The sequence below is a fragment of the Lactuca sativa genome, chromosome 5, assembly GCF_002870075.4.
Source record: "Lactuca sativa cultivar Salinas chromosome 5, Lsat_Salinas_v11, whole genome shotgun sequence".
Classification (NCBI taxonomy): Eukaryota; Viridiplantae; Streptophyta; class Magnoliopsida; order Asterales; family Asteraceae; genus Lactuca; species Lactuca sativa.
Genome location: NC_056627.2, coordinates 185165804 through 185179802, shown reverse-complemented (window position 1 = coordinate 185179802; position 13999 = coordinate 185165804). Strand labels below are relative to the sequence as shown.

General features: G+C 37.5%; 1 protein-coding gene across 1 annotated transcript; it reads left to right on the top strand.

The window, feature by feature from the left end:
- The first annotated feature begins 11024 nt into the window (after positions 1–11024).
- Positions 11025–13442, top strand: LOC111897207 (uncharacterized protein At4g14450, chloroplastic). The gene has a single exon (XM_023893160.3). It carries the CDS (start codon positions 11119–11121, stop codon positions 11416–11418), a length of 300 nt encoding a protein of 99 aa, XP_023748928.1. The 5' UTR covers positions 11025–11118; the 3' UTR covers positions 11419–13442.
- The last annotated feature ends 557 nt before the right edge of the window (positions 13443–13999 follow it).

Below are 13999 nucleotides of genomic sequence, written 5' to 3'. Positions count from 1 at the left end.
GGCCTTTTTATATTATGATTCTGAGCCTTAGATATGGACCAAGTTGGACTAGGGATAAAATGGTCATTTTACCCTAAGGAGGATTATTGATTTGGACTCAGTGATATTTTGGTATTGATAGCTTGGGGAGTCGAGCGATCAGCAGTTCGGGGATCTGTCAGCTAGCAGCGTGGGGTTGTTCGCAGGATTCTACAGTCAGCTTTGCGAGGGGAGTTTTCTCCGGTAGGAACGGGTCTAAGGCACCAATGCTGGCCTATTTATGTTTGTTAGTGTATACCGAATTTAGATCCCATGTCGGGGGTTAGCCCGATGTAGTTTATATGTTCTGAATTTTGGTCCGATGTCAGGTGAGGCCCAAGGAAGGATTATAGGTATGTTTCCGAGCTATGGTTGGATGTCGGGTGGTATCCGAGGCAGTAGTGTATGTTTAGTTTTACTTGTTGTCTTTGTGATACTTGTATGTGCCTGGTAGGGAGATGAGTGTGGGCGGGGGACCGTATCTCATCACTAGCTAAGTGTGGACGGGGTTCCATATCCCATTAGTAGCAGAGTAGGGGCAGGGCCTAAGTTAGGCGGGGCCTTGAGGCTAGCAGTTATAGTATAGCGATTGTTTGTTGTGTATTAGCATGTTTATATGCTATTGTTGTATGTGTGTAGCGGGCAGATCTCGGAGACAGGTGGGGCCTAGTAGAAACAGATCTGTATAACGAGCGAGGCTCGATGCCAGGCGAGACCTGATGCCAGATTCATCCGATGTCGGGTGGGGCCCGATGTAGCAGGCTAGGCCTAATATTTGCAATATGTGTTTATTCGTATCGTATATGGTAGTATGGGGAACTCACTAAGCTTCGTGCTTACAGTTTTCAGTTTTTAGTTTTGGTTTCAAGTACTTCTGGTAGCGGAAGGAGGAGCTCGGGATGACTGCATGGTACACACCAAGAAGCTTTTTGCTTGGGATGTTTACTTTGATAAAAAGGAATATGTTTTGAGATGATACTCTGTTTTGATATAACGATTTTTGTTTATGAATGAAATGGTTGATAACTATGGTTTTTATTAATGATTTAAAACGAAATTTTCGAACCGTATTTTTGGGATGTTTCACTGAAACTCCCTGCAAGAAATCCTTAGTTTCTGCCCTGACAACTCCTCGAGCTGTCAATACCAAAATATCGCCCAATTAGTAATTGGGTCCCAAACCATGACCTATAATCCATACTTAGGGGCAAATTTACCATTTTACCCTTCATAACTAAGTCCCAAGTCCAAAACCAACAAGGCCAAAAACTGTAAAATCCATAAAAGCCCACTAATGGCCCAATTTTCCAAATTGGGCCCAACTCCTCAAATGAGCCTTCCCTTTAAGCCCAAACACATTCTTAGCCCAAGTACTTTCATAATGGCCCAAAAGTCTTCCCTTTGCTAATGGGCCCAAAATCCATGTCCAAATCTATTAAAGGGCCACATGGCCCAATAAGACCCAACCAAAACAACCATGGCCTAAAACATATAAATCCGACCACTAACCCAAAATATGACCAGGCCTAAAACTAAATAATGCCCAAAGGGTTTACAAGCCAACACCAAGCTCAAAACCCAACTCGAGTGCGTACGCCCTGCGTACCACTCCCGTACGCTCATCATACTACCCCTTCAAGCAGTATGCACTGCGTACGGGAATTTGCGCACAACGTATAAGCAGGATGTGCACATTTGACCATTAAGTGCTTATTACTTGGGATTTCAACGTCAAATTTTAGATTTGAGTCCATTAAGATATCCTAAAGCATAAAGTTGGCAACTTGATGCCTCTGGATGCTCCATATGCTCCCAACAACCCTTTACAACCCATTAAGACCTTTCCAAGGGTCTTAACTTATGCATGAGGTCAAAACACCCATCAAGACTACATTTTTATGGTACTAATGAACCAAGGGACCTCAGATCTACTCTTCCTAAGCTCTGGAGTTTCTCAAACTCTTAAGAGATGATTCATGAAAACAAAAGGGGACAATAAAGCAAACGCCAACTCAATCTAATGAATAAGGTGGCAAGATTAAGACTTTATACCTCCAAAAGTTCTTCAAGGTGAACTAGATGCAGGATCTTGAAGCCCAAGGCCACCCCAAGCTTGCTTACTAACTTCTTCTTCTTGAATAAGCTCCAAAATGGCCACCAACACTCTTCTATGCTTCAAAATCACACTCCCAAAGTATAACTGAGGTAAAGGGACGAAATGAGGCTCTAGAGTTTGGTTAGATTTTAGTCCCAATGACTTAAGGATGCTTAAATAGGTCTCAAGTCCGAGAATCAGGGTTTTGCATATTCGTCACGTACGCCCCACATACCCTTTGGTACGCCCGGCGTACGTGCTGATCCTTTGTGATCATCCATCCGTAGTACACTAAGCGTACTCCAAGAGTACGCCCAACATACGAAGGGACCATTATGCCATAATTTTCATTTCAAGGGTATAAAAAGTAACTACCGTATTTGGAGTGTTATAGAATCTGAGGATCATGGGAACTGACAAGAGCTAGAGGCCTCCTATGAGTTCTCGTAAGGTTTGTGCTACATTTGATTCATGACCTTGAAGCTCATCGAACAGTTGGTAGAGATTCAGCTTTTCCATAGATCGATTACTCTAAAGACATGATTTTACATTTCCCCACCCCTTTCTGAGGTTGTTAATGATCTTGATGTTGTATTCAAGTGAAGTTCGGACTATCCCATGAGTTGTCATGTTGTTGACGACGATTCGGTATCTAGTTGAAGCCGAGGCAACAAATTCACCAAGAGTTGTAGTGAAGGTATCAAACTCGTTGAAAACTGAGGTTAGACACTTGTTCTTTATATTTTCTGATCCCTCGAACAAATCTTGAAGTGTGTCCCAAATCTCTTTAGAGATATGCTCAACTTAATGTGCTCAAAGAGAGAAGCTGGAACACCAAACACCATTTCGGAAAAGGCAACCTGATCTGCATGCAACTTTTCGATGTCATCAGTAGTGAGAGGTGCTTGATACTGTTCACCTTGTCCCATTAGAGCTGCAGCAACGTCTTTAACAGTTGTTCGAACTGGAACATGCGGACCTTCTTTAACGGATCTCCAGATAGCTTCACATTTTTTTACCAAGTAAAAATCTTTCCATTCTGACTTTCTAGTAATCATACTCTTCAAAAACTATCAGTAGGGCACGAGAAGGGAAAACCATGCTATTTACTACTTACATTGAATACATTTGTTGAGAATGAAGCAGCCATTGAAGTTAAAATATCTTGAGCAAAAGTGGTATATAGAAGAACTTTTTTCCTGGACACAGAAATGATCAAAATACCACGGTAATCTTGAATCAATTATAATATATTCTTATTGATTCAAAGGACAACCACTCAAGCTCTGATACCAATTGTGAGAACAAAGATATGATGCACAGGGACAAGGTTTGAAAACTCAAACCTCGAGTTAATGCTTAAGATCAATGTTTACTTTTAATTAGATGTTCCAGTCAAGTCTGGTAATACAAGTTGAGACTTGATGTGAGAATTCAACAAAGTACTTAAGTAATAAATGAAGAACTATGAGTATAATCAAGGTAAAGACAATAAATGAATAAGAAGAATGTTTTGAAATAGTTTGATATGAGAGAAAAGGTGAAAGAGAGTTAATGCGAGAATATGATATCTTTTGAAGAACAACTCACACTATTCTTGTCATTAAATCCCTCCTTAAATAGTTAAGGAGGAACAACGTATAAACCGATCAACATACAAAGGACTGGATAATCACACTACTTTTGACAATCTGATTATCCAAAAAAACAAAAGAGACTTGGTCCTATGAAATGTTACATCATATAAAAAGACAAGAATAATTAATGCATAGATAGACACTTGATCTTGGATCATTTCTTCATCTCAGAATTTACTTTACTTTGGACTCTGACACCATCTTGTACCACCACACATTTCGGACTCAAGACTGACTTCAAATCTTCAACGGTTAGAGATTGGTAGAGGTTCACTTTCAGGTTCCAACATGGTATCTCAACTTCTTCATCTCCTCGTCCGCCATATATTGGGGAACCAATAACGCCCTCTCACAGAACATGGCAGTGATCTCTGCCACCGTCTCAGTAGTCTGGCGAAGGTCCTGAAACTCCCTCGCTAACTGTTGGACTTCAATCACTAGTGCAAACTCAGTGTGGAATCTCATCACAAAATCCTCCCAAGTCATCGACTCAACCGCCTCGCCTCCTAAGGCGTGTCCAACCTCTTCTCACCAGTCTCGAGCTCTGTCCTTCAGGATACAGGATGCAAGTTTGACCTTTGCGTCCTCGGGACATAGGCTAGATTGGAAGGCGTTCCTGATATTCGCCAACCAACTCCTTCTCGCAATTGGCTCCTTCTTCCCGAAGAACTCTGGAGCCCCACATGCCCAAAACTGTCGAAAAGTCAAAGGGCGGGCTCCCTCAATTGCCAACATCTTAGGATGAAAAGCGCTCAAGCATTCATCCAGAATCTCCATGATAACCTCATTGACCATACCGAAGTTCCCACGAGTCTGCTCAAGAATATTGCGGATAATCTCTAATGAAGTGAACTCCCGCATATGGTCATCCATAAACCCAACCTTAGAGCCTAAACCCTCACTGACACCATAACCACTACCAGAACCTCCTCGAGTGACCACCATACTAAAAGTAAACCATTCAAACCATCCGAATATATATATATATATATATATATATATATATACCCGTAGAATTCCACATTCTACAGGCTTCCTTGCATTATCGTGACTTTCCTTGAATCAAGTATGGATCCTATGCTTCCAATATTATGAGCCCATACTACCTTCCACGTCTATTTGTACTTTCCTCAAGAATTTCCCCAAATCCCCCAAGTTACTTCCCTATCAATGCAAACAACCCTTATCAAACGAGGCTCTCGATACCAAATCACCTCTTAGGTTTTGCTAGGGCTACCACCACACCACTCTATACCATCAGAGGTAGAAGGAACTCCCCTAACAACCTCTAACTAGCTTATGAATACAATTACATACTACCGACACCAAATAATTCTTCAAATGAAAGGTCTCACACTACAATGGGTAGAGTCAGAAAAGAGCTGCATAATAGAGTTATAACCTAACCTTCTAAAATTATCTAGTCTCAATAGTATGTAACTTAGCATATTTGCTTACTAGTTAGCTGATGTTAATGGGAATTTCCAAAGGCACAAAGCAAGCGACATTCAAGCACCGAGTAATCGGAATCAAAGCATAACCTAAAGATACCATCCTATCACTGACTGATCAGTACTAGAATGCAAGTCTACAAGCTCATACAGTAGGCATATAAAGGCATATCTCCTAGCATCTTATCATGCAATCCTGAGTAGAAAACATGTATGGTTATTTTGGGGAAACTTACTTGAGCTCGGTCGATTGCAGGCACCACACCCATTTGTTTTAGTAGAAAAAAATCCTTTCATAAAACATTTATTTTTATGAAAAATCTGCCAAAACCTCAGTTTGAGTTCACACATACCTGAGAGTATGCCCAAATCCCTCAAACCAAGGCTCAGATATCAACTTTTAACGAGCCATAGTATTTAGAAAACATCCCATGAGTACATCAGAGTCAAATAAGTGTAAAATCAAGGTGAGTGCGATGCGATCAACCTGAGATCTCCCCCTTCGATCCGGAAGTACGTGAAACATAAACCAAAAACCGTATGCATAAAGCTTAGTGAGTTCCCCAAAATACCTCATACCATACATATCAAACGTACAATGGGCCATGCCCAACAACTAATGGCCCCCGCCCCGACATCAAGCCCCACTCGGAACAAGTCTATATGTATCATATGATGGGCCCCGAAAACACACCCATCAGGCCACGCCTGGCATCGGGTCCCGCCCGGCCTACATACAATACATACACACATGCAATTGCACACAGACAACTAGAATACATATAACAATAATCCATGGGTCGGCATTAGTGCCTTCGACCCGTCAAACACAGTGAAGAGACTCACCTCAATCTGTTGGAAAACTAGGTAAATGTTCAGGCTACTAATTTGTGAAATCTCGGTATTAAATATGATCAAATAACATCCTAATTAATAATTAGGGCGTAAATCATATCTGAGATTCGAAGTCTTTACTCCTGAATCCTAGGGTAAAATACCATTTTACCCTTCCCTTTTAAGGCCTAAATATGAAATCCCAAAACCCCAAAATGGCCCAACTAGCCTAAAAGTCCAAATGGCAAGTATGCAACGCGTACCACCAAAGTACACACAATGTACTGATACGTATGTCCAAACTTCAGATCTACTCTCAAATGATGTCTTAATCCATAAAGTTAGTGACATTACCAACTGCATGGCTCACAAGGACCCAATACGAAACCCTAGGTCCAAAACACCTTACAAAGGTCCACAACTCATGCATGGTTGAAACAAAACCACCAAGACTCGATTTTTATGCTTCAAGGACATTAGATCTATTAAGAAATGCCACCCTAAGGTTTTAGAGTATCCCATACTCCCAAGAACCAAGGTCATGGGACCAAAAGCTCCTAAATCTACCCATTAATGAGATATTAACAAAAGAACCATCAAGGTAAGAAATTTTTACCTCCAGAAGATTCCAATGAAGAAGATAACTCCGGATCTTGGGTCTCCAACTCCAAAAATGCACCACCATCAAGTCTCTTCTTCTTCTAATGCACCAAAAAGGGCCAAAACTCAACCAGAAGTTCAAGAATACACCAAAATGGCTAGGGTTTCGTGGGGTATCTTTAGAGGGAAGGAAGTTGATGAGGGGAAAGGTCTTGAGTCCATAATGATGCTAAAATAGGGTCCAAACCCTAAAAATTAGGATTTGTCCCTGGACAGCGTACGCCCAATGTACTAAGAGTACGCCCAACATACTTACTTCCCCCTAAAAGTTACACTTTCACCCCCTAGGACAAAATTTGCACATAAATTAATAAAAAGGATCTAAATAATAAATACATGGAACCGAGCATTACATTTCACTTCTTGATTTTTTAGAGTTTGAACTTCCTTTCTTGTAATTGTTTCCAACAGATTCGTTTTTGTTGTTATTTTTGAAACGAGAGTAGTTTTTTTTTGAAAAATTTATGTCGATTAGTTACCATCAAAACTTTATCTTCTTTTGTAAGCTCCTCATTTGAGATACCAGATTCGGAATCTTCAACCATAATCTTTGTCTTTTTTTTTTTAGTTTTCACTTTTTGTAACTAGGGCTAATGAAGCAAAACTCGTCACCAATTTTTCTTCCTTCACTACTTCATCTTCATGAGAATTCAGTATACCTACCATTTGTGCAAGAGAATAATTCCTAAATTATTCATTAACCTTAACAGTTGAAACAATCGACTTCCATTTCGATCTCAAACTAATCATGAACCTCAACTTTTTTTCAATAACTTATCTTTTGAATTTGTGTATGAGCATACAGATTAAAAGATGATTAAATTGATTGACTGTCTGTTCAATAGTTTCATCGTACTTTTACTCAAAAGAATTGAGATCAACTTCTCCAAAATATAATTCTTTCAATCTGACCCATATCTCTTTTACAGTCTGATATGAACTGACCAAACAAAAAGTGTCTGTAGGAAGAGCAAACCTTATGATTCTTAATGCTTTCAGGTTACACATCTATTTGACTTTCTCAACAGAATCAATTTTAGTGTCATCATCAACAAACGTGTCATAATCGTCTTGAGTTCTGACTTCAGTCTTCATCTTTGAATACATGAATGTTTTTCTTTTGTGATTTTGTGCCAAATTCTAGATCCATGAGTTTCAGTACCTAGAACATAATCTTCAAAGTGAAGAACCCAACCTTCATATTCTTAAGGGAATAGAATAGGAATTCTCGATGTAGAACTGATACTACTTGGTAGCTTGAACGTAATTAAGTGTGAATCCTATTTTGATATTTTGAAGGAAATGAAACAAGAATCCGATCCAAGATCTTGAAATAGAGATTTAGAATCAAATCAAAAGATTCAAGCAAGGAATTAATGATCAAAATGCAAAGGGATTTGAAAAATGCAGAATAGATCTACAATTCGATGAACAAATTTGGAAAAACACGATGAATAACGACAACACTGAGATTTGAAAAAGTTCAATTGATCTCCCACTCTGATACCAATTAATGGAACGATTAGATTCAAGATTCAAACAATTAAGAGATCACAAGAACACACAAGGTAAATAAGATTTCACTTTCATTAATGAGTCAACAAAAAAATTCTATATAATAAAGAACTATTCTATCCAAAACTATGACCCATTCCACTAATTCACGTTCCTTTATATAGGCTTCACAGGAACATCAAAAAGGAATCTTAAACCAACAGATAAATTGCTAACTTAAGAATACATAATGTGCGAATTCAGACCTAAATCAATTCACACTAAGAAAAGACATAGACAATACAAAACATGCCAACAAAGCACGTTAGAAATTGACACAACTTATTGTTATATATTTAATTTATTTAATTTTATTGTTAGATACTATTTATTTTAAAAATATTGTATATGCTTAAAAACAAAAGAATATATATATATATATATATATATATATATATATATATATATATATATATATATATATATAAGGCTATATAAAATATTTCACAAAACAAAAACATATTTAATAATTAAAAAGTCAGGTTTAGAATTGATCAATATTTAATTAGTATTTGAGACATTATAGATACTTTAAAAATAACTTTTGAAAAAAATAATACAAACAAACATGAAAAAGAAAATCGCTATTAAAAATAGGGAAAATGACTTATCAGGGTAATTAATTTTTTGTTTTGTTTAGATTTATGCAACTTTTTTTATACATATTTGATGTTGGATTAGTCGGTTTATCAAGAGGAAATCTAGGACAATTTAGTTCTAGGTGTATGTTAGGAAACATTCCTTTTATGTTGTTTTTGTATTAGAGGAGGAGTCTAGTTTTATTAGTATAAATAAGGTTAATGTTTAGGATGTTTAAGTTAACTTTTTCCAACAATAAATCTCACCAAGTAATTCCTCGTTCTTGTTATTTTCTTCTTCTTTGTTCAGTTCATACCTTGGGCACCAAGGTAATATCAGGTGGTATACCTATATACGGTATCAGAGCCTAGGGCTCGTGAAGACGTAGGGCGGCCGATTTGAGAGTCGTTTTCAAGAAAATTGTAGTCTTTCGTCGCGGGGAAAACACAACGGGAACCAAGTTCAATTTAAAGGGGTGTTGATTGTTTTTTAGCACGAGTTGAAGCATCTCAACAACAGCCCCGATTTTTCTTGATCGGGCTTGTTCTAAGGTAAAAAGAGAGTAACCGGAGTCGCAGAATAAACGAAACGGAAGATGTCAAAGTGGGTGCATTTGATTCAGTTCGTTTTGCGGGTGACGGAAGATGGTAAAGGTGGTCGTGACCTTGTTTTGTTGTTCGGTGGAAAAGTGCTCTCGGAACAAGTTTGATTAGGTCGGGGTTGTCAAAAGGAGAATAATATGTTGTTGGTTAAAGGAGGTTCGATGAAATTTCAAATTCCGATTTTGACTCCAACGGTTTATCCAGTGTGGGAAATCAATGTCAAGGCGATTATGGATGCACACGACATATGTGTGACAGTTGAACCGAGGGAGTTCGGTGGAAGAATCTCTCGGAATATGATTGATCAACAAAGGGATGGTAGTCAAGACAAGAAGGGAATAGACAAACAACACGTTGTGAACATTATGGCGGTAGAAATTCAAATCGGATGGCTTTAGATGTGGCCGGGGAGAGGTCGTGAATTTGGGAAAGTCTAGATTGTAATGAACGTATCCAACGGGATGTCATGTTACATGTTATGTGTGTTGTGAAAAATAAAAAGGTTTGGAGGACTTTGTACGTGACTGAGGTGAAGGTCGGGTGTCTGGGAAAGGTCGAGAATCGCGGTGGTTGTTGCCTTGGTAAAACATGTTACTGGAACAAGGTACAACAAGATTGTGTATGGTTCGGTGATGATGATAGCAGGTGGCTCTCGGTATTCAAATGATGAACATGGTGTTGCTTAAAGCAACTGTTGTCGACGGGTTTTGCAGGCGAAGCATCCGGTAGGTCGACGGTGAACAAAGGTTGTGAATGTGGTGGTGTTCGTCGGTGGTTAATGGCGAAGAAACACAGTTGTAGGTGATAGGTGTGGACAAACCCATTAAGGGTGTGATTGTTGGATTAATCGATTTATCACAATAGGAAATCTGGGACAATTTAGTTCTAGGGGTATTTTAGGAAACATTCTTTTTATGCAGTTTTTGTGTTAGAGTAGGACTCTAGTTTTATTAGTATAAATAAGGTTAATGTTTAGGATGTTAAAGTTAACTTTTTCCAGCAATAAAGTTCACCAAGTAATTTCTCGTTCTTGTTATTTTCTTCTTTGTTCAGCTCATACCTTGGACACCAAGATAATATCCAGTGGTATACATACATTTAACCATTTAAATTGTTAAATATGTTCACATATTACCATTGTCATCTCTTATAGTCGGTAAAAATGATAATAACAGAACACATATAACAAGTTAAATGGTCAAATGTATATGAAAAAAAATTGTCTAATTAGAAACAAAACACCAAAGATAATTAACCTAGTAAGTCATTTTCCCACTATTAAGACCAATCCTGAAATTTTATCTATTATTAAATATTTAGATCATTCAATTTCTTACCGAAATTTACCATTGATTTATGTATATGCCTATTAGTACAAAAAACATATCTACTTCTTCACAAAAATATTGTCGATAGTAAGTTGAAATACTACTCTATAAATTATTAGGACGTGTAATCATGTATACCTTTATAATGAATAAAAAACGTTTAAAGTTCAGCTAAGCCGCACCATAAAGATGGCTTCCCTTTTTTGAGCTTTTGTCAACGTGGAAACCACATGCCTCCTGACTCAGCTATTCTATATATCACCCACACTCGCAGTCACAGCCCCACACAAACCCATCGTCTCTGTCTCAAAAGCCTCATTCCCTTCCCTCAGCCCTTATTCACTACTCTTAGCTTCAACTATGGCCGACAAATCATCCACCAATAACCGGAAGCCAAGTAGGTTACAGCGAAGAGCTCCAGCGTCCATTCAGATCAGTCCAGTCTCCAACTGGAACGTTGCGATTCCTCTGCTATCGCCTGTTGAGAAAACTAATCGTATGAGTAGTAGTTCAAAAGAGGAGTCGCGAAGAGCTGCTCATACAGTGGTGGAGCCGGAAAAGAAACCGGTGGTGTATAAGAAGTGGCAGCATCCTGCGGATCCGTTTTACTACGAGCCGGCACCTCCGTTTGTATGTAGTGGTGTTGAATTTAGGAGTTGATTAGAATTCCTAATTATTATTACTTCTTCTTTCTCTTCCTTTTGAGCTTATTTCTGATTTGAAGAAACTCGATTGGATCCGTGTTCATATAGCATGTGTTGCTTCTTTGACTACAAATCAGAGATCATAGATTCGAATAACATGGTAATAATGTTTGCAATGAGATATACAAATACAACCCAGTGACTTTATTCGTAAAACGAATTCAGATGAACCCAGTGATTTATTGTTTAACAGTAGAATATACGAGTCCAAATCGTTAAAATTAACCGATGCTGATATCTGTTTATTTAACAAAGCTTAATGATATTTGTTTTCGTCATTAATGAGTAGTATAAAGTGTAATGGCAATGAACATTATTTGTTTATAAATATTACGGATAATCTAAAAAACGACCATATGATTATATGGAATATAAGAAGATGACACAATGTTCTCTCATTAACGGAATAACCACAACGCCCAAAACATTATATTTCAAAATAAACCAATTTAACTTCGGATTGTAGATTACCACTTAGACGTGGCATAAAACAATCTAAAATCTAACATTTTGGACTTCCCTTTTTGACATCCTTATATTGGAGATATGACAACATTTTGAACTTAGTAAATTCAAAATTGCAAGTTTTGTCCATAGGGTATGTTAGAAATTGGATGTTTGGTCTAAAATATTTTGGAGTTTCATTAGTGGTCCAAAAGGTTTTATTTTTGTGAATTTGGTCCAAAGTTATTTAAAAATATTTAAAATGATGAATTTGCCATTTTAATTTAGTTTTTTTTTTATTTTCTTTACAACACTTGAAAAAGAAAATATCACCCTCCCTCTCTCTCTCTCTATATATATACAGATTTATGGGTCTGTTAGTTCAAAAAAAAAAAAAGATGTGTTCTTAAGTAAAAAGCATGAAACCAAGAACCACAAATCTAAATTCTTCATTGTGGATTTAGTCTTGGATCTAGTCGATTTTCCAGATCTCAAAAACACTTATTTTTTCCTGATTTCAAGAACAAGAACTACTTGTTTTTTTAGATATGATGAACTGCCCTCATCATCATATGCTTTGATTTAACCCAAAAACCGTTCACCTTTGAAAAACCCAGCAACACTTACATGATTTCGAATTCGAGAGAAGAGGAAAGATTATGATCGATTAGAAAAGACGAAGGGGCGAATCTGGTGTGATTTTTGTTGCCTGAGTTGATTAAGAGCGAGTCAGGACCTGGGAGGGATTGCGATAGACTAGAGAAGAAAGAAGGATTGTGATCGATTAGAGCTTGATCTATTCAGGATAAACGAGAGTGAAGGGACCTGTGATTTTTGCTACCGGAGTCGATTAAGAATGAGTCGTCGAAAAGGGCAACGACATAGATCTGAGAAAGGGGGCCGACGACATAGATCTGAGAAAGTGGCGACGTAGATCTGCTTCTTGTCCGTTCTGGTTTACTTAGGGTGTGTGTGTGTGTATGTTCATCTGATTTCGTGTGTGTGTGTGTGTGTGTGTCTGTTCATCGTGTGTGTATGTATGTCTTCATCTGATTTCGTGTGTGTGTTTTCATAAGATTTCGTGTGTGTACATCTGATCTGATTTTTTTTTTGTGTGTGTGTGTGTTCATCTAATTGCATGTGTATGTGTGTGTACGTCTGATCTGATTTTGTGTATGTGTTCATCATAAATGATTTTGTGTGTGTGTGTGTGTGTCCATGAGATATAATTTCATGTGTGTGTATTCATCAACTTAAGAGAACAAACCCAAATTTTGTGTATGTTTTGTTTATGGGATAATTTTTTTGGCTGAGATGAAGTGGCAGATGAAGTTTGGATGGAGATAGAAGTGGAAAACGGTGGTGGTGGTGGTGGTGGAAGGCGGTCGAATAGTTGTGGCAGCAAAAGATGTTCTTGAATCTATGAATATGTTCTTGGGTGTTTATCGAACACACACACACACAGTAAGAGAGATGTGTTTTCTTTTTTTAATTGTTGTAAAGAAAAAAAACTAAATTCAAAGTGCAAATTCGTCATTTTAAATGTTTTCAAATAATTTTGAACCAAATTCACAACAAATGAAACCTTTTGGACCAGTGGTACAACTTCAAAACATTTTGGACCAAACATCCCACTTATTATTTCAATACATACTTCTTTTTTAAAATAAGTTCTTCTGACTAGTTTTTAGAGTGTCCTTTTATACTAGGGAGTATGTGGGAGCAAATCAACGTGTGTGTGTGTATATATATATATATATATATATATATATATATATATATATATATATATATAACAACAGATTAATTATACATGCTATAAAGTGGATTTGAATTATGATATCAACTTTTGTAGGTTGATTAACTTTGTGACTTCCAAATTAAGGTTAAAAACAAATCAAATATGTTTGTCTTTCTAATGTTCCATAACGAATGTTGTCATGAAGATAATTGACGACAATTATTCAAATTATTTTCGACACTAGTATGCCTCTAGATATAGTGCTCTTGTCTGTTGTCAATCTTGTTGTCGAAAGGGGAATTCAGCGAGTACTCACATATCAATCTCCTACTTTGACTTGAAAATTAGTCTT